General features: G+C 37.4%; 3 protein-coding genes across 7 annotated transcripts; 1 reads left to right on the top strand and 2 right to left on the bottom strand.

Moving 5' to 3' along the window:
* Positions 1-715: 715 nt before the first annotated feature.
* il22ra2 (interleukin 22 receptor, alpha 2) lies at positions 716-4,458 on the bottom strand. Of its 2 annotated transcripts, XM_020921353.2 has the most exons (6): positions 4,350-4,458; positions 3,834-3,948; positions 3,585-3,763; positions 3,349-3,491; positions 2,286-2,431; positions 716-1,191 (listed from the first exon to the last, which is right to left on the bottom strand). In XM_020921353.2, the coding sequence occupies exons 1-6, from the start codon at positions 4,426-4,428 to the stop codon at positions 1,188-1,190; spliced, it is 666 nt and encodes a 221-aa protein (XP_020777012.2). In that variant the 5' UTR covers positions 4,429-4,458; the 3' UTR covers positions 716-1,187. The 2 variants fall into 2 exon arrangements, with proteins under 2 accessions (XP_020777012.2, XP_055018482.1); XM_055162507.1 differs by lacking the exons at positions 716-1,191; positions 2,286-2,431 and adding an exon at positions 2,905-3,255.
* Positions 4,459-5,833: 1,375 nt separating this feature from the next.
* ifngr1l (interferon gamma receptor 1-like) lies at positions 5,834-12,881 on the bottom strand. The gene is made up of 7 exons (XM_020921281.2): positions 12,745-12,881; positions 9,119-9,236; positions 8,870-9,045; positions 7,920-8,092; positions 7,684-7,849; positions 7,469-7,581; positions 5,834-7,230 (listed from the first exon to the last, which is right to left on the bottom strand). The coding sequence occupies exons 1-7, from the start codon at positions 12,809-12,811 to the stop codon at positions 7,099-7,101; spliced, it is 945 nt and encodes a 314-aa protein (XP_020776940.2). The 5' UTR covers positions 12,812-12,881; the 3' UTR covers positions 5,834-7,098.
* On the top strand, positions 11,593-18,060 carry si:ch73-52p7.1 (uncharacterized protein LOC100321084 homolog). Of its 4 annotated transcripts, none has more exons than XM_055162504.1 (3): positions 11,593-11,833; positions 14,491-14,609; positions 16,543-18,060. In XM_055162504.1, the coding sequence occupies exons 2-3, from the start codon at positions 14,533-14,535 to the stop codon at positions 17,333-17,335; spliced, it is 870 nt and encodes a 289-aa protein (XP_055018479.1). In that variant the 5' UTR covers positions 11,593-11,833; positions 14,491-14,532; the 3' UTR covers positions 17,336-18,060. The 4 variants fall into 4 exon arrangements, with proteins under 4 accessions (XP_055018479.1, XP_055018480.1, XP_020777175.2 ...); XM_055162505.1 differs by lacking the exon at positions 11,593-11,833 and adding an exon at positions 13,030-13,127; XM_020921516.2 differs by lacking the exon at positions 11,593-11,833 and adding an exon at positions 13,030-13,145.
* The last annotated feature ends 1,458 nt before the right edge of the window (positions 18,061-19,518 follow it).

The following is a 19,518-nucleotide window of genomic DNA, read 5'->3' as shown; positions in this document are numbered from 1 at the left end:
CTTCTAGACAGGTCACTTCAACAGTAATTCTGAACACGCACTGGATGTAAACAAGCATGATTTCTGGAGTAAGGAGGCGGGAGGAGGTGTTTCTACTGAGGGAGCAGTGGAGGAGGATGCACAACATTTGAAAAAGGACTGTCACTGTGTTTCACTTCCCTAAAAATCCTCTGTACAACCTTTAAATTCACTATCTCCATGGAGACAAGGGGGCGACATCGCCAGGCCAAGGTACAGGTCAGATCTGAGAAGGGGACCTGCTCACTGTAATAATGCGTGTTTTTTGTGGTAGTTCTGAAAAATAGAAACACAGGTAATTGAATAAATACAACATATAATATATTTGTGTAATATGATACTATGGAACATCCCAGGCAAAGCAATAACATCACTATGGAGACAAGCAGACCAGAAAAGTTACACAGTGCACTGTGTGAATCACTTAAATTAAGAACATTTTACTTTATTCAACTTGTTAATTAAAATTATTTACCAATGGAATCAGTGTGTATTTTCAGATTTTAAGTATAAAAAATTCTTATTCCTTTGATAGATCATTTCATTTGTGAAATTCAAGTGAAATCTACTGAAATCATGATAAAACTTAATCATCAATCAATAAATCTTAATTCAAATTATCTTAACTTGGCTAGATTTTTTTGTTTACATCACAGCATCATATTCCAAAGTATAATGTAATAAGTACACACATCACTTGGTTAACTATCATTTATTTACTATAAGATTTATTAGTTCAATTTTTTCAAGTAGTGTAAAAAGTTTTTCAATTGCACAATATAAGATAAACACCCATCAGGCAGTGACATGTAACACAGTAGTAGTTCACTTTAGAATAATGGTTCAATTCCCACTTCTTGCTTCCTGCAATGCTGCTGTTGTGTCTCTGGGCAAGACTCCTACTTATGGCCTTGTGTGAGCGCATGTATATAATAGTATAGGAATGGTGCCTAATTGAGGTAGAAAAGTACAGTATAAATTGAACCCTTTAATAATTTTAGCTGCATCATATGTGTACTGTACATAACAGTATTGCCAGGTGATCGTGAGATTTGCCTGATCTGTGTAACATTCAATGGCAGTCTGTAAAGGTAGCATTGGTTGTTTTTTCAAGATGTAGAGGTGTTGCATTAGTCCCATGAAGTCATTCAGAGCTCGAGGTCCCTCATTTATCTTCAGTGATGGCAGGTGAGATGAAGAGGGAGGAGAGAGAGGAGCAAACGTCAGTGAGTATAACAGAGAAGAATGTATTTGCGTATGTCCGTGTCTGTTACTGATCTAAAAATAACATGGACAGACATAATTATAGCTATTGTAAAGAATCAGAACATCTTGGATTTCTCATTGAGGAGTTTCTGTGCCCCTCCCTTTCTGTGTCTCTACGCCGCAGGCTCTTAGTGGGTGACAGTGGACATTTGACTCCTCATTTTGTCATCTTTTGTTAACACAGAGGTTGGCTTTCACTGACGATACTGCCCAGAACGTCTGTTTCAAAATGATCAGAGCTACAATTTAAACATGCAAATGAAATCAGCATGCTCTTACTTTCACTACTGGAAGAACTGCTTGATTTGTTTACTTAAAGGTGCACTGTGTAACTTTCTGGGTGGAGAATCTGCTACCATGGAGAAATTTTTGACATTATGACATTAAAATTATCTATTAAACAAGCACCAAGCCAATTTACATTTACAATTTTAATTTGTGGAGAGGCTGGCCCGTTTACAGTAGAATGTATATTTTCAAGGTATTATTTTATTGTTAAAAATAGAAAAAAAAAAACAACAACACCAACAACAGAATAATAATAATTAATGAGTAAATTTAATCCCATACTGCCGTAGAGGGAAAAACTATCTGCATACAACCAGGTGCTGGATTCTTACCAGAAAAGTTACAACATAATGCACTTTTAAGTAATCCCTAAGTATCACATGAAAAAAAAATTGCTTAGAAACAATTCAATCAATAGTTGTTTTTTTTTCTAGCTGTTTTAACTTGTATATTTTTGTTTGCTCAAACTACATACATGTTCAAAATAAACCCTCGCTGTCTTCAGCAGGTCTCAGACAATAATAAAAAATACTTTTACTTTTCAGTCCTGTTCAAAAAGGTAGTGGAGAAGAAAAGCACAGATATGTCACTACATTTGAGAGCAGGCAACAGTAAAAAGTATTTAAATGTACTTAAGTAAGATACAAATAACTATATTTGTATATGTACAGTACTTTACTACTTTTACTTTGTTTCGTTTCACCACTGCTTACTTTAAGGTGATGCATTTGACCTGGCTGCGGATGCTGCTTCGGGCCTGCAGGGGGAGTATGGTCTGGGCCTGAAAACAGTACTTCGTCTTGCGTTTGACGTCCTTTAGACTGAGTTTGTGAAAGCAGCAGTTCATCTCCAATTCCTTCTATACAAAAAAGAAATACACAGGTACATTTACACAGGTGAGCTCCAAATGATTGACAGCAACATTTTCAATAGGATTTAACTGCATACAGGCATGACAAAATAGGCCTATATCATTAGAAAACACTAAAGGTTAAAATATGTTGGAGGATGTATTGTTGTTATGTTCTTGTATTGTTGTTATTCTGTGCTCTTCCCCTTTTTTTCTTCTGTTTGCGTTTGGTATCAACAGGATTATTAAAGGTCATGTAGGTTCATCTCCAAAATGTTATAGCACAGATATTGAGTTTTACTAGCCCTCACTAGTTCTCCATTCATATATGCAACTGGTGGTGTTCTATTTACTTCATTTCTCAAACAACAACAAAATTATGCATGTAAAATACATATTAAAAGTACATGGTGTGAAAGTGTCTTGTCCAAAAACACAATAACAGTATATGCAAAGTTTCTAACTCAACCACAAACCTTTGGGTAAGTGAGCAGATGTCAACTGAGCAACTGTTCTCTCTCTTGTGTTAAAGGTGCACCATATAATTTTTTGGTTGGGGGTCCGTCATTTGCTTGTTTCTATGGATATGTCATCGCTTCGCCTGGAATGTTCCACAGTCTGACATTAAACAACTCTACCTTACAATTATTCAATTACAAGTGGTTTTATAGCTCAAAAATACTTAGAAAAACAGGTACTGTGACTGTGAGTGGGGTTGTCTCTCTACAGATCTGACCTGTAATTTAGTCTCGTTTGGTCTCCATGAAGACAGAAGATAGAAATAGAAATGTTTAATACCATAATGTGAAACATTCCGGACAAAGCAATAACATCTCCACGGAGAAAAGAATTTGACAGAAGTTACACAGTGCACCTTTAATGTGTATTTTCTATTGTATTTTCTAGTGTTAATCAGTATGGTGTACCTCTTGTCCATTCTCTTTCAAGAGATAGATCTTGTAGTACAGATCGCTGTGTTTCTTTCGGACCTGTGCACGTGGGGGTTTCACACGGACCACAATGCCTTTCTGTGTGGTATTCAACCTCAGTAAAGGTGGGCTAATTTGGGCTGAAAAAAGAAGCATGCATAAATTAAGAAAATTTAAAAAATAAAAATTGAGAATGTAAAAAATTATTAATTTTAAAAAAGTATTTGCCATACAGTCCCAACGCGGGCTGAATCTGCGAGACACAGCCCAGGTTGATTCAGCAGCTGGTGAGGTCGCTTGCACTCGGGCGTAGTACCACTCGGTGATGTCAGAGGTCACTTCACTGAGGTCACACTTGGGCTTCTCGATGCCCTGGCAGTCGTCCACGTTCACCCACTGAGGTTCGCCATAGCTGCAGACATACATCAGTCAATTAGAAAACAGTATGTGATGACATAATGCGTTTGAACGAATATCCTTACATCTTCCATTGGACGTTGTATTTGAGTGAGGAGCTGTTGGAGGACGGGGTCCACGCTACTGTGGTTTTGTAGTCCACAGAGTCAAACCTCAAATGGGCAGGAGGCAGAAGTCCCTCTAAGAAATTAAAGATTATCGTCCAAATCACCGGTGTGGTTAAAAAAAGCAATAAATATATTAAACGGTCTGACACATTATAAAGAGCCACTAGTGCTACATATACTAACATTATTTTAACAATGCTGAGACAATTTTATATTCAAAAAGTCAGTTTTTTGTTTTTTTGTTTTGTTTTTGTTTTTTTTGCCATGGACTACTAGGCTACTCCTTGTGCTCCTGGTGCTACTTGTACCTAGTACTAGTTTCTTTTCCTCTCACAGAGCAACAATATCTGCCATTTTTGTTGCTTATTAAATAAAACTAATGATTTAACAAAACAAAAATAGCTCTGCAAGTGTGCTTAAAACAGGCAAAATTGTTAAAAAAAAAAAAAAAAAAAAAAAGAGTTGAAAACATACCTTCTTCAGTGAAACCCCCTCCTATGGTCCCCAGCAGCACAGCGGCCCACAGCAGAAGTAGAGCTGTCATATTTATCATGTCACACTGACACTGAACTGGAGCTCCGAGCATCACTGGTTTTTAAAGCAGCCTCTTCTATACTTCCTCTTTTTTGGACACCTTATAAGGATACAGTTCCACCTGTGTCATTTCTGAGCACCCAAAAGATACTAGCATGGCTTTTTGTGATTTTACCAGTATCACTTTTCTTAACTGGACTCAAAATACATGCCCTGTGGTCAAGTGGTTTGCGTACAACAAAGGCAGCTTTATTTATGGAGTACCTAATGACAGACTGCAGTATTTACTTACCTGTACAATGTTGTTATATAACAACTGCAAATTTAAAGAAAACATACACAATAACACACATACACAAATAGGACAAGTAGGGTGAAAGCAACCATGGCTCCTCAAAGTGTAAAATCAGGTGCTTCTCTAGGAAAAGCAAATAACAATAAAATACTAGACCAGCCTCTTACTGTAGCACAAATGGAATGTCAATATGTAAAAAATAAAGGACTTTTATATTTGTGATCAGTGTGCACTTTATTCAAGCCCTATATGACATATATTGGGTTAAGACACTAAGAGGTTGATCTTTTATTTTTAAATATTTAAAATACCTGGGCCTCAACGTGCCTTCAGGCGATGCTTCCCGGTAGGATCACTGTCCTGTTGTTTTACTAGAAGTGAGCATAGACATTTTATTGTGCAATATATGAAATGTTGCCCTCACCATGACTGGGCAATAATGAAGGTTAGGGTTAGAAGTATTAGAAGAAGGGTTAAGAAGTATTAGACCTTATTGTATATTGTATTTTAAAGTGGAGCAAACTCATAACTTTAGTATACAAGTATATAAGTATTCCCTCTTCTGTATATGTAATGTATTTTTTATAATTATTTTTCAGATATTTTGAATGTATTCATATTTAAATAGTACAACAACAAAAAAATCATTTTCAGATTATAAAAGGAAAGCATATTCTCTTTGAACATTTAATTTTGGCTTTTCAGTTTTAAAACTGGCACTTAATTTCACATCAAATGCTCCTAACAGTGGGCACATTTACACCTCCCTACAACTTATAGTTTGTCCACATCCCTATTGTGAAATCAATTAATTACTGACATTATAGATCAGGAAGCCATGGCGAGGTAGTCACTTCTATTACAATAAGCCAAAATATTTTTCTGTAGTAGGAAAAAAGGTCCTACTCCCACGCAGTACGTACAGCAAAGAGGAAGATGAACACAACCCCATGGTCACAGTTAATCAGAGGAACAACATGGAAGCCTAAAATGTCACCACACATGTGCTTCTTCTTTACTCATGTATACTGTACCCATTATATAAATGATTAAGTGAACTGAATATGAGTCTACACCTACAGTGCTATAAATGGAATGTTGAAAAGAAATACACAAATCCAGTCCCAAGTAAATAAGCAGGGCATTCATTCTTTTATACCTGAAGCAGACAAACTTTGCACATGTATTAACAATGTGAATACAGAAGAAAGAAGTAACAATAAAAAATAAAAAAAACACAATTATTCTTACTTAATGACACAGCAGAATGACAACATAGTGGATACTGATTCACAAAGATGCTAAAACCTGCAGTATTAAAATACAGAAATTAAAAAGGCAAAAACAGACAAATAAAATCATACAATTCCAAGTGCATGTTAAGATAATGGCACAAGCCCAAACATGAAGTATTGTAAGACAAGATATGTAGATTATATACACACCCAACGCAACTTCAATAACTTACAACTCCATCTCTCAGAGCACTGCTGAGAGACGTCTTGGCTCTTAGGCCTTTACAGCACCACAGGGATGAGGAATATACATCTGCTCAGATTATAGATTATGTGCAACTTTTGAGGTCCACCTCACATTGGCTTCTATAATAAACCATTAAGCCCTGTGTGGTTTGACATTTCCTGTACATAACATGGAAGCAATGTTCAACTGTGTGAGAATTAGAGCCAACATGATCATATATCACTTAGTGTAGAAATGTAGTTTTAGTTGAACTTGGGAAAAATTTCAGTGCAACAGGATTCAAAGTGCAAATTATTTACTTGGGAGTTTTAGTTTTGGGGTCTTTCCAGACACCACAACAATAGTTTACATCTATGATGTGTTCATACTGTTTAATGCATTAAGCACTTTTGATGTTAAGATTCATCTGGTAAAAATCAAAAGGCACTATTTAAATTATTTTTATACAAGGTGCTAACACAAATCAGAGCTTGCTCTCATTTAAAGTGACATTATCTTTTGAAATGTTAGGGTTTGACAGTCAGAACAAAACAAAAAAGTATAAAATTAAAACATTTGAAAATCCTATAGCCGATATCCATACTCCTTTAGCCAAAATCTGTTCCAGTAAATGGTGTATGGTTATATCTGCGTAACAATCCCACTATTACAAATGATACAAATATCATGACATTTGTTTTGGGGAATTTAAATGAATGATAGTGAATTTACATGTCATTGCATTCTCAGTCATTATTCGCTTCAGCAGTGTTGCGCGGCTCATACGGAATAGGGGCTTCCTCATCTTCATCTAAGTACTTGCCGTCTGAGTAGCCCGTGTCTAGTGGCATTACTGCTTCCTCAGACTCCAGTTGGATTTCATTGTCTTCTTCTTTTATTCCAAGACGCAGTCGTATGGTGCATTCACCTGAACTACTGTAATCTGCTGTGTCCTGGTTTGGTGTGGATGAGTAATGTAGGGGAAGAAGGGTCCAGATGTGCAGAAGAATACTCTGACTCATGTGATTTTTGTTCCGGCCGATGACCATTGCTCTTAGAAATGTTCTTTAACACAAATAAAAAATGTGATATTAGTACGTTACAAGAAGACACTAACTAATATATTATGTTATTACAATATAGAAAAGTGGAAACTACCAAAGACTGCATAAGAAGAAAACATAGTAACCCCACAGTTAAAAAGCAAACAAAACATTCATGCACGCATGTGATTTAGAGAGTATTTACACCAAAAACAAAAAACAAAAATGTAAGAGCATTTAAATTTGAACTGTGAACTTACCAGAGAGCTTGGAAGTAAAGGCATTGATTTTGTTTTCTTGACAAACACCATTAAAACAATGAGGAGACCACCAACCACCACCAGAACAATAGGTAAAATGTAGGCAAGGGCACCTAAAAGAAGTACGGAACATCAAAATAATTAGATCACGGCTCTAAAAAAATGATTATAATAATACATACAGGACAATACAAAATAAAAAATAAAGTCTCAACTGATTCCTGCAGCTTTCAGAGGCTTCGAACAGTACTTCTCTGTAGCTTGTACAGATATTTTCTTCATCTCTCCACTCATGATCAAACAATAGATTTTCTCACTGTCATGCACTGGGAGCTTGTCCTGACATACACTCTCTGAGCAGCTGTGTTTATGTGACTCAGTCTACAAGAGGCATAAAACGTTCAATTAGAAATAATTAAAACAATTTCAATGAAAAAGTGCAAATACTGACCTGGTTAATGATGTGAATATCGTAGTGAAAGATGGGCAGGCGCATCTGGGAGTCTAGGCTTTTCTTCTTCTTGGATTTGTGACCAGGGGAATATAGAACTGCTGGGTGTGTGAAGCTCAAGTGAAGGTGTTTGTCCTCTCTGGTTACACTGACAAAGGGAAAGTCCACTTTACCTGTCGGCCAGAAGCAAAAGAACATCTGTTTACTAAGTCAAGGAAATAACCAGGAGACACAGATTTAAGGAAGGGAGTAGTAGTGTGGCATTGGCTTATGCTTTTCTCTTTACTCACATCACCATTTTTTTTAAGTCACTCCTCACTCAAAAAACACCATTCCCAATTACAACAAACAAATGCACTAATCCAAGCACAGTGCTGTCTCTTTACCAAGGACACGACTATAAGAAGAAGCAATATTTTAATGACTGTGTTCCATCTACTGCAATATAGCACGGAGAAACTCAAAAACTATACTATACTATATCTCAGCATAAATGAGTACACCCCATTTGAAAAGTAACATTTTATACAATATGTTAATGAACACAGCCAGCCATCTCAGTTTAGAAAAGTGCAGTATTAGGAACAGCAAAGAGACTGAGCAGAACACCCAGGCCTCTGGTAGAGGACCCAGGCTAGATGAGGGGGAGAGACCAACCACCGTGGAAGGTGAACTTTTTTTTTTTTTTACATATAAAATCACCCCGCATTTGGGTTACAACAATACAATACTTATATCTTCTTTCTCATTCAAAGTAGAGATACAGGTGTAGTTTTATATACTCAATAACTATTAACACTGTTGTCTCTGATACAAGCCTTCTTTGTCACACAGCCGCACATTTTACTGTTCTTTGTTTACAAAAGACATTCTTATGCAATTAACATGAATACACTTTACTAAAGTTTCAAGAGATCCAAAAGTTAAAGAATTAAATTTTTCTAGCTTACATATCATTGGTGATACGGCGTCTTTGTAATAGCTGTACTCAATCCCATCCTCAGGTACTTCTTCAGATTTTTCACTGCCGTTCACAGCAGACACCCACACTGCATAGTCTCTGTCTGGGTCTGAATACTTGGACAGGTCAATGGATGTAGCTGATGTGCTCAGTGACTCAGGTTCACTAAAAGAAAAGAAAAATATTTTATAAGTTGACGTTTATTAAAACGAAATCATGATTAGGAATTTCAACTGACCTATTAATTGACCTCACAGTCACTGTAAACGTTATACCATCAGACAGCTGGTCATACGTCCACTGTAGAGTGTTTTGCATGTTATGGCAATCCAGTGTCACATTAGTTGGAGAAGGCACTGTAGAAAAGGACAATGAATTTTAATGTAATGTACTAATGTAATGTTACCTGAACTACACTAGAGGGAGCCAAACAAATAAAAGTTATGCTTATATATATATATATATATATATATATATATATATATTTCATTTGAGATTTTAAGTGTCCATTTAGCTATTTACATGAGTATAAGCACATCCATATATATCACACATTATATACATATATATATATATATATATATATATATACACACACACACCTACACATACATATATACACATATGCATACACATACACATTATCTATGTTCATTTACCTTATGTTCATAACAATACCCCTTATTTATATACATGTGTTATGCATTTTACTTAACAGTTAATAAATTATGGGTGCCCAAAGTATGGCTTAAGGGGAAAATGCCGTCCTCTTACCAACTGTTAATTTTTTAAATTTTTGTTTATTTGAAAGGGACTTTGGACAATAAATGTATTGCATACACCAGATTTAGCTACAAGTTCAGTTTCATGTATAGTCCCTGGGCAGAAGCACAGTGACAGTAGGTAACAGTGTACAGGTACTGTATACGGCCCATGTAACAAGTACATCTTAAAAAAAAAAGCCACTGTTGTTGGCCCTCAAGCCTCCTACTGAAAATAAATCACATTTGTGAATTCACTCTTTGATTAATCCTTGTGAAAATACAATGCAATCAAGGGGGAAATCTGTCTCTTCCCATCAGGGAGATGACACCACATTTTAGAATCTAAAAACCACCAGTAGGCCTAAATGATCATATGCAGATGTACTGCAAATGTAAGTAATTCTACCACTATAAACTCAATTACCTCACATTATATTATGATACAGACCTAAAATGAATGTCCCAGGGCTTATTATGAAAGAGTGCTTTTGTGATAATTAATTAATCTCAATGACTCACTGTATTGTGATCCTCCTTTAGCTTCACCTTAATATGTGGTCAGCATACATAAAATGTTATTTTTCTTAATTCCAAAAATGAATCCAAATGTGTGACAGAGATCATTTAATAATTGGCTTGGTTTTGCTTCAGGAAACTGAAAAGGATTTCAGCCACTGCAGAATCAGCTGCCTGACCAGCCCTGCTGACCAGCAAAGGTCTGAAATCTGGGGCTGCAGTGTAGTGCCACTTCCTTGGAAAAAGCTCTAAAAACCATTACGTAGCTCTGTATCTGGCCTGAACTGCACACAGAAGACTTCAAATGCAAAGGAGTATTGTTTGCAACCAGCAGAGATGATATGGAATAGTGTTTTTCTGGCCCTTTGGTGGATTCTCTGGAAAACGCCAGTCCAGGAGCTTTTTTTTGTGTTTGTATTTCCACTTTTTAAAGACAGTGAGTTATCCCTAGCTAGATCTCAAGAGTAAAGTATGTTCAATATGTTGAGTCAATTGTTGTAATACTTTTGCTGCACAAGATTAATAGAGAAGATTTTGTAAGCTTTACATGATTTGCACAAATGAGATGAGATTTGCACTCATGAATACATTAGCTTAGCCACATAGCTAGGTATGAGAAACGAAAGAATCTCAGGGATAAATTGTTTTCTGAACGATATCAACAGATAGGGCTGGGTATCATTAAGTAGTCACCAATACCATACATACCTCGATACATAGACGACAATACGATACATATCTCGATACAGTGAGCTTTTGATTTCGATAGGATACATTTCAAATCGATTAGATACGGTTCAATAAAAATTAAAGGCTAAATCATGGCTGTGATACACAAAGTCTTTGTTAAACCACTTCTTGTGCTAGGTTAATATAAAACACAAACATTTTAATCCTCAAAACAGTGAAAATGTCAAATGTGTTGCATAAATGAGTTTCCTTCCTTTAAACAAACAACAAAACTGTTGCGCTCTAAGAAAAAAAATTAGTTAAATATACCAAAAAATACTCTTGGCAACATATTGATACAGCAGCCCATGATATCGATACCGTACCATCACATTAAATAATACGATATATCAATATTTAGATATTTTTGCACACCCCTATCAATGACAGAATACTTTTTAATTTGTTTGTGTTGGTTTTAATTGCAAATGAGGAATTCCCCACACCCGAGTCAGTACTGAGTCATAACACTCTTTCATTTTCGAAAATATGGAGCCGATAAATGACCTTAAATATAGTGAGGCATACACACGTGAAGAGACACTGAAAGAAAAAAAATCACTGAGATGTGGGTGTTAAAACCACTAGTGAGTAAGTGGGGGCTGTGGTTTACACAAGTCACATGACAAACCACAACATTAGTTTTCAAAGGATGCTCAAATTAGACCTTTGAAAATAATGTTGCCTCAAAAAGCATAACTACTGCACTATTGATTTCTTGCTCATCTATATCAGACAATAGAGGTAGGAAATTATGACATAGAATTACCCGGACATGTTTCAATGGTCAAGCCAATACACCATTTCTTACCTCTATTGTCTGATACAGATGAACAACTGTATTATTGCATATTATTGGCCAAGATTGTTATTGCTTAACTAATTTGCTAAGCAGTGTAGTAGTTATAGGCAAAACACTGTTCTGCACTTTTTAAAGAGTCCCAGTAAGTATATTATTATTAAAACCATCTAAAGTAAAAATAAGAAATGAAGGACCAATTATAAAACTGCTGACCAGGTCAATACTACAGCTATGTTAGACAAGCACTGGGGGGTATTTTGGGTGAGTCAACTGATATCATTATAATGTTTTGACTTGCGATTAATAATAGAAAACTGCTAGAGAACGAAAGAAAAAAATCGGTGCCCACATGGATAGTCCCTTTGTAGTGACATTGCGTACGATTTATTATGACTTTTGCTTTGACTACTAGTAAATCTTGTCTTACATATGTCTCTAATATATTGCTGATTCATGGGAAGTATACTTGCCTATAGTACTCCAGACAAAAAACATCTGACCGGCATAAATACTCAAAGCTGCGAAATAGATGTAAGCCTAAAAACATAAAGTTTATATACAAAAGGTACTCAACGTGTATGGCACTGAAATATGTGAGAAGCAGGCCTTCCAATTCTAAGCAGTCTTCAGTAACTTATAAATCCCAGAACCTATTGTCATGAAAAGTTAAACAGGAATTGATTACACTACTCAAAGGGCCTGGGCTGTACACAGAAATCCGAAAAGAGGAACTATGAAGTGCAAAAAGAACAAATGAGACGTTTCAAAGACTCTATGAAAGTTCAAATAAATAGTTAATGCGCAATATCAACATTATCTGTTGGACTTGTACGTACATTCTGTGGACTCTCAAGCTATTCAGCAAAACATTAGCAGGTCTACCGCATGCTACTTGGGAAGCGGCTAGCAAGATATTAGCAAGGGGCAATGCTTCCTAGTGGCTCAATATTGTCTCTTTAAATCTAACAGATGAGGTTAAACTTGGCGTTTTGGTGCCTTTATAACGAAATGCGAATGCAGCTTAGCTTTACCAAAATTCTGGAGGATACTTACGCTTGGCTCCTACCACATGTATCCAAAAACAGAACAGGATAAGGAAGGTGGGAATTGCGCTGTCCATGTTCGCGTGGCTAGCTCGTATATTAGTTACGTCTACAACCTGAAACACAAGCAGCCTTCTTCTCGTTGAATCATTGTTGGCTTATAGACCGCAGAAACCTGACTCGAAAGGACAAATAAAAAAATATGGGACTCAACAAAGGTGCGTAGACAGAGAGAGATTAGCTATAATAATCAGCCCCACTGCCCAAGAGCGTCAGACAATGGCTACGCCCCTCTGCGTCTCCTTACGTTCATCCACTCCACAGTCTGTGTTCCACACTGTTCATGTAAAATGCTCAAAAACCAAATACTGTCGACAAAACTATCAATAATGTGTGAGTACGGTCTAATTGGTGAGTTTTTATTTTACTTTTTCTTTATTTTACTTCTTTTCTTCTTCTTCTTTTTTTTTTTTTTTTTTTTTTTTTTGCTAGAACACGTGACTATGGCAGCTGTGAGGGACCTGTAATCTACGGGGAATTTTTGGTCTTCCCTTGAGCAATATGATACAGTAAAACACATTATTTACCGCTAGTTTAGACCCAGAACAGTACTATTTTAGACCTTTTGAGACTCAGAAAACCAAACAGGTTTGAGAAGCACTAGTCTAGGCGACGAGGCCAGGCTTATAGGTTTAGGGCTGATGAATAATTAAAGGGCCCATATTATGCTCTTTTAAAATCTATGTCATAATGTTTCCTCATCAAAAATATTATACCCTCACCCTTGAATTGTCTTTTGTTTCATTCCAACATGAATGATACACAAATCTTATGTTTCACCTTGTCAGGTCATGTGGTAACACGTCTACAGGAAGTGCTCCACTATATTTTTAAACTCCATACACCTTCACTATAATCATTTGGATAATTTCAGCCCCACTGAACTAAAAGTAAAGCCAAAAGTACTTGTAAACTTGAAAACTACAGGTTTCTGACATCACAAGGTGGAACTGAGCTACAGAATAATAGACTAATAAAGGGATACTCAAACGTGTATGAAACTTAACACATCTCCAGCTATCTTTTTGGTGAGGCTACAACACTGTATCATGGCTAAAAGCTCACAAGAGTACATTTCTGCATGATATAGGACCTTTAAGGCTGTGCGGTTCAACAGTTTAGAAAGGTCTAATGTGAACTAATCTGATAATGCTAATTGTGATTTTTTTTTTTTATTAAAACAAATCAAACAATTCATATCTGTATATGCATTTTGCATGAACAGGCCCTAAAGATTAGATTTATAGATTTATTAAAATAGATTAAAATGTCACACTCACCTGAAGCCCTTAAGGATTTGTAGTTCTTAGGCAGAGGAATGATGACAAACACCAAGCTTATCTGCACAACCTTTAGAGATGCAGCGTACCAACACCAAGATTTGGTTTGCACTTAAGATACAGATGTAACTTCAACTTCTGAACACACACACACACACACATATATATATATATATAAACAGATAGATAGATATAGATATATATAGATAGAGAGAGAGAGAGAGAGAGAGAATTTAAAGGTATAGGCTACTATTTATACTTTGCAGTTGTCATTATTTATTTTATTCAGTATTATTTATTTTATTTATGCATAAGCTTGTACATTATCATCATGAAAAGCAGAACTGTGTTTATTAGAATTAGTCTTCTCAGGCCTTGGCCCCACTGTGAAAGTGAAGTGTTCTCTTCATTTACAGCTTCCTCTGGTGGATTCTTTCCCAGAGTCTGACGTCATCTCCATGTGTGCTGCTTTTTCTTCCCCATCTGAGCCGAAAGTGAGTCACTCACATCTGAGCTCCAACTGCAGCACACTAAGGTAGGTTTTACACAACTATTCTACTTAAACTATACTTTGTGAGCATTTACTCTCATGTAAAGGACAACAAACTTTGTTTTCCCTTTATGGACTGTGTTTTCAATGAGTAGTACTACAGCTGCCCGTTGCTCATACTGATTTGCATTCCTGTCCATGTTATGTAACATTTTTGTCAGAAATGAAAAAAGTATACAGTTATTTCTAAAGAGAACCTCATTTTAGTTTTCATTATCATCAGTTGTTCCTTTTTACTTCTAAATGTTGTAAAATGCAACAAATATGGTCATTATGAATGCAAAATTTATGGACAGCAACATAAAAAACATACCTCATTTGTTAAAAGTCTGAGGATTCATTTGAATTGACTATGTGTAATGACTCATGTTTTTATAATTTTTACCAAAACAAAACTTTACATAAATTAATTTATAAAGTTTTCTACAAATAACCAAACCAATTAAAGACATATGTTGAAATAAGTCCAGACAAAGAAAAAGTATGAAACACGATTGGCCAATTATTCATAAACAGAAACCTAGAACTTTGGAAAGCCACCATTTGAAAACAATGTCTTCCGAGAAAATGTTTTCGTTGGAGCTTTGGTCTGGGTTGTTATAATTGTATGTGGGCGGTGATGCTTTTGTACAGCTAAAAGAATCATGTTTAAAATTACAGATCTCATTATGGAACAATTTTGCATCTCACATCTTTTACAGTTTGACTCTTTTATAGCTGTAGTTCGATTAGGGGACAGCTATGCGCTATTTACTTTTCTATTATGTGCAATCCAAGTCTTACTTTTTGGCACAAGCCCCGGTGTGTGTGAGTTCAGTGTCCACTTCAACAAGAGCTCTTGCCATGTCCGTGACTGCAGTCTGGAGGAACACACCCAGGTCAAGCTAACTGTGTGCGCCCTCAAAGACTGATCGAAGCCAGCTGTCAGTATGTCCACTTCTTTCTCTTCACATCTTGGCAATGAAATAACTCACGGATAAGAACGACCTCACAGCTTTTCACTCGAGACAGAGTGCGTGCAACAGGAATATCACCTTGTAAAAAAGAAAAAGCAATACACATGTGAGTCTGTATGAGTGAGTAACATGGTTGTTAAGCATAAGATGTTATTTTATGCAACATTTGAGTTTAAAGGTGCATTGAGTAACTTTACTGGTGGAGGGTCCATCAAATGATTTTCTTCATGGAGATGCTATTGCTTTGTCTAGAATGTTTCACAGTATGGCATTAAACCTTTCTATCATCATGGAGACCAAACCAGAACAAGTTACAGAACAGATCTGTGGAGAGGCACCCCTATTCACAGTCAGAATGCCTGTTTTACTAGGTATTTTTGAGAAATAAAACCACCTGTAAAGCAGAGCTGTTTAATGTCATACTGTGGAGCATTCCAGGCAGAGAAGTTACATATCCATAGATACAAGCAAATGATGGACCCCCAACCAAAAAGTTACACAGTGCAAATTTAATATATGAGATGTGACACAATATTTATGTTTTTTAGCTTCCATTCAAAGGCAAGAAAAAGAAGAATGAAAGTAACCAAGCTTGATAACACTAAAATTTAGCTTTTTTTTTTTTTTTTTTTAACTTTCACACTTTTCTTCTACTTCTGTTTTCAAGTATGTGGGGACATATACTTGAAAACAGAAGTCAAACTGCATTAGCGTCTTTTTAAACACCATCAGGGCATATCTGTTGGTGACTTCAGTGAAGTGCTTAGCTAAAGTTATTGTGTAGTGGTATTTTGGTTACGGACCAAAACACCACTACACAAACTCCACCAACAAAAGCCTTACGCAATCTGGTAATCATGAACAGGACTTCAGTCCTTGGGTTTTAAAATGATGACGCGAGTAACAGCTTTGGCACTGTGACAAACTGTTTTTAAACAGTCCATTATGGTTTTGTTTTGCAGACATCATGGTGTGAGACACTCTTCAGCAGTGATGGCTGCTCTCAGCCCACCTGCCTGTCTGTGGTGTGCCCTGCTTTCAGTGGCAGTGTCCCTGGACCTGCGCGTGGCCTATGTTACTCACAGTGGTCTGTACTATTACTCCTGCTTGCATGAGCCTCCTCCCTGCAGCCAGGCCACGCTCTCAGACTGTAGTTGTGAGGACCTGCAACTGTCCTCCCCTGCCCTTCAGGTTACACGTCTCACAGTTTGGTACACTTCAGCTGCCAGCACGGCACGACTTCTCAACAACTCAGTGGTGAGAAATCTGACTCTTATTCGCTGTGGAGCAGGTGGGCCCAGAGGAGCCGCCCCTCAAGACACTCTGAGCCAAGACAGATACTTTGCAGTGCAGCAGTTAGAGTGGCTGAGTGTGGTAAATCTACAGAGGAAACCCATTCTGGAAGAAGCCCGAAACACAGGACCAGAGATTGAGAATGGAGCAGACCTGAGCACTTTTGTCAACAACAGGGTCACAGACACACACCAGGACTTAAACACAGAGGCAAAAAAAGAGTTCTTCGATTTACTTCCTCCACAAAGCCAGGACCTCTTCCTTGGAAGGGAGATGGGTGCTCCGTTCTATGAGCAGGTCAGACTGGGAGTCATCTACAGCTCAGTGCTGGATTCTGGGGCAGAGCTCAAAGCCTACACTGTGCAGACGCACATCGGCAGTGATGGGCTGCTGCCTTTCCCTGAACTCCACCTGCCCCACCTCGAGGAGACCTCCACCATATATGTCAGCTTTGTGTACTGACGCTAATTGCTACTCAACGCAAAAATACCCTGTTCCTCACTCCCAAAAAACATTTGCACAAGAACATTTGGCATTGTTTTAACTGTACATTTACCATTTGACAGTTTGTGTTTTGTGGTGTGATCCAAATGCCTTGAAATAGAACCTGAAAGTGTTTTATGTGTTGTCTACTTTGGCAGCCTGCCAATATTCCAGCGACTTATTTATATTTCCTCAAGAGGCATATCGTGTTCATTTGCACAATAGTAAATTATCTGCCCATAAAAGAGGTGGTTCAAAGAAACATAAAAACAATGCTAATAATATAGGCTATATATATATTCCACATATGTCAGTGTTCCTTACTATAAACTATAGTTTACATCTCTCCCCAAATGATTAAAATGCAAAAAAAAAAAGGACAACAGAAAGATTGTTTACAGGAAACAAAACTTCCTTATGTCCACCACAAGATGGCAGCAGATGCAATTTGATAAGCGGTACATTTAGATAGGCCTATCCCAAACGACCTCTAACAGCTGCAGAAAAGAGCCCTCGTATGTTGATGTTTTATTTTTATAAAGCGTGCAATTTAAAGGTTAGGTTACTGTTCAGGTTCCATGTTGGGTTTACGAAGCTTAATTTATTTACAGGTAAAATACAAAAGGTGTATCAAGAAAATAAACTGCATTATTTCACTTTTTCATGCTTTTTATTGTGCAAACAAATATATTAATTAAAGATAAGTTGTTGTTGTTGTTTTACTGTAGCCTAAACAGTATTCAGCCACTTTCCGCTGCTGGTTCATGATTATTGATGAGCAATTTTACATTATTTTACATAACGGTTAATTTTATTCTTGGATAATCGTTGTTTCAAGACGGACGCAGCTTTCGCCCTCTTGAAGCAGCCGCACCTGCAGAGGCTGGTGAGCGCACTGAATAGCGCTAATGGCGCCTGTTGATCCTGCACCTGAGAGGTCAGTCACGTGCGCTGGAGGACGCGGCACATTCTTTCAATTAAGACATCGAATTGTATTGAGCCCAAGGCCAAGGCGATGCCTAGTTTGACACTTAGTTATGGTGCAGTTATTCTGGGCCTAGGGCATCATGGTCGAGGCCTACTCCGTGAAGCGTTTTGAGCGTGAAGGCGCACATCACCAAATCAGAAGAAAATGTTACCGCCCCCGTCCCTCAGAGCGTCGTTCTTGAACCACCCTGCCGCCGTCTACTGCGCGCCAGTTAAGCCCTAAAACATTTTTATAATCAGGCGTTATTGTTCGCTGTCTCCTTGTGGGAGATGCGCCCATGTTCATTTTTAAAAGGGCAAATCAGCCATAATTCAGTTTATAAACTGCGGCTCGCGGGGGAGAAATGTCTGGATGAATATTCATTAGAAGTGGCAGCCCAGTGATTCATTAGGCATATGTAAATATCACTCACTTTAATTGCCCCTAAACTGACTCAACATAATGTTGTCATTAGCAAATTATTACTTATTTGTGATACTAATGGTACGGTATGGCGCACCGACTGCGGGGCTACATATACGATTGTAATTGCAGCTCTTTTTATTCACGGGGCGTCTGCGAGATCTGATGGATCTTTCACGCACACGCACGTGTACGGCCATCTATTTCTTGCTGTGGGACATACTGTACTGAGTTAATGGGCCATTTATGGAGCTAAGTTCCTATTCAGAGAGGGCCAGACAGACTAAAGATAATATGAAACTTTAAAGATAAACGTTCTAATTTAATAAAAGATGAGTCAAACTAAATGTGTGCTCAGTCATGTGAAATACCGTGACGGTTCAGTCAGACTAATAGCAATGTATAGGGCTTGTTTTGTCTTACAGAGGTTTATTTGACTCTGCAATAAATGCCCCACAGTTTGTCGCAAGTAGCTTTTATTAGTGGCGTTTACTTGTGTCCCATGCCTCACCTCCTGCACTGAGACTGTCACATCTTCAGAACAAACGACAGTTTAAAAAAGTCCCAGGCTTACTGTCACTGAGTGCAAAAAAAGGACTGTTTGGAGCAGTTTTATAGAGGCAGCAGCAGTTTGAAATAGCCACCATGACAAAACAGGCCACAAACCAGAGCAGGGAGACTCATGGCGGAGGGAGGGCTGCTAATGAATGTGTGTGTGTAGGGGAGCTAATAAAGAACTGTGATGGATGATGTCCCTTCTCCCAGAGGGACC

This window comes from Boleophthalmus pectinirostris, unplaced genomic scaffold (genome assembly GCF_026225935.1).
Source record: "Boleophthalmus pectinirostris isolate CB_2022bp ecotype Guang Dong unplaced genomic scaffold, ASM2622593v1 HiC_scaffold_5, whole genome shotgun sequence".
Taxonomy (NCBI): domain Eukaryota; kingdom Metazoa; phylum Chordata; class Actinopteri; order Gobiiformes; family Gobiidae; genus Boleophthalmus; species Boleophthalmus pectinirostris.
This window is presented reverse-complemented; position numbering and strand designations above follow the sequence as displayed.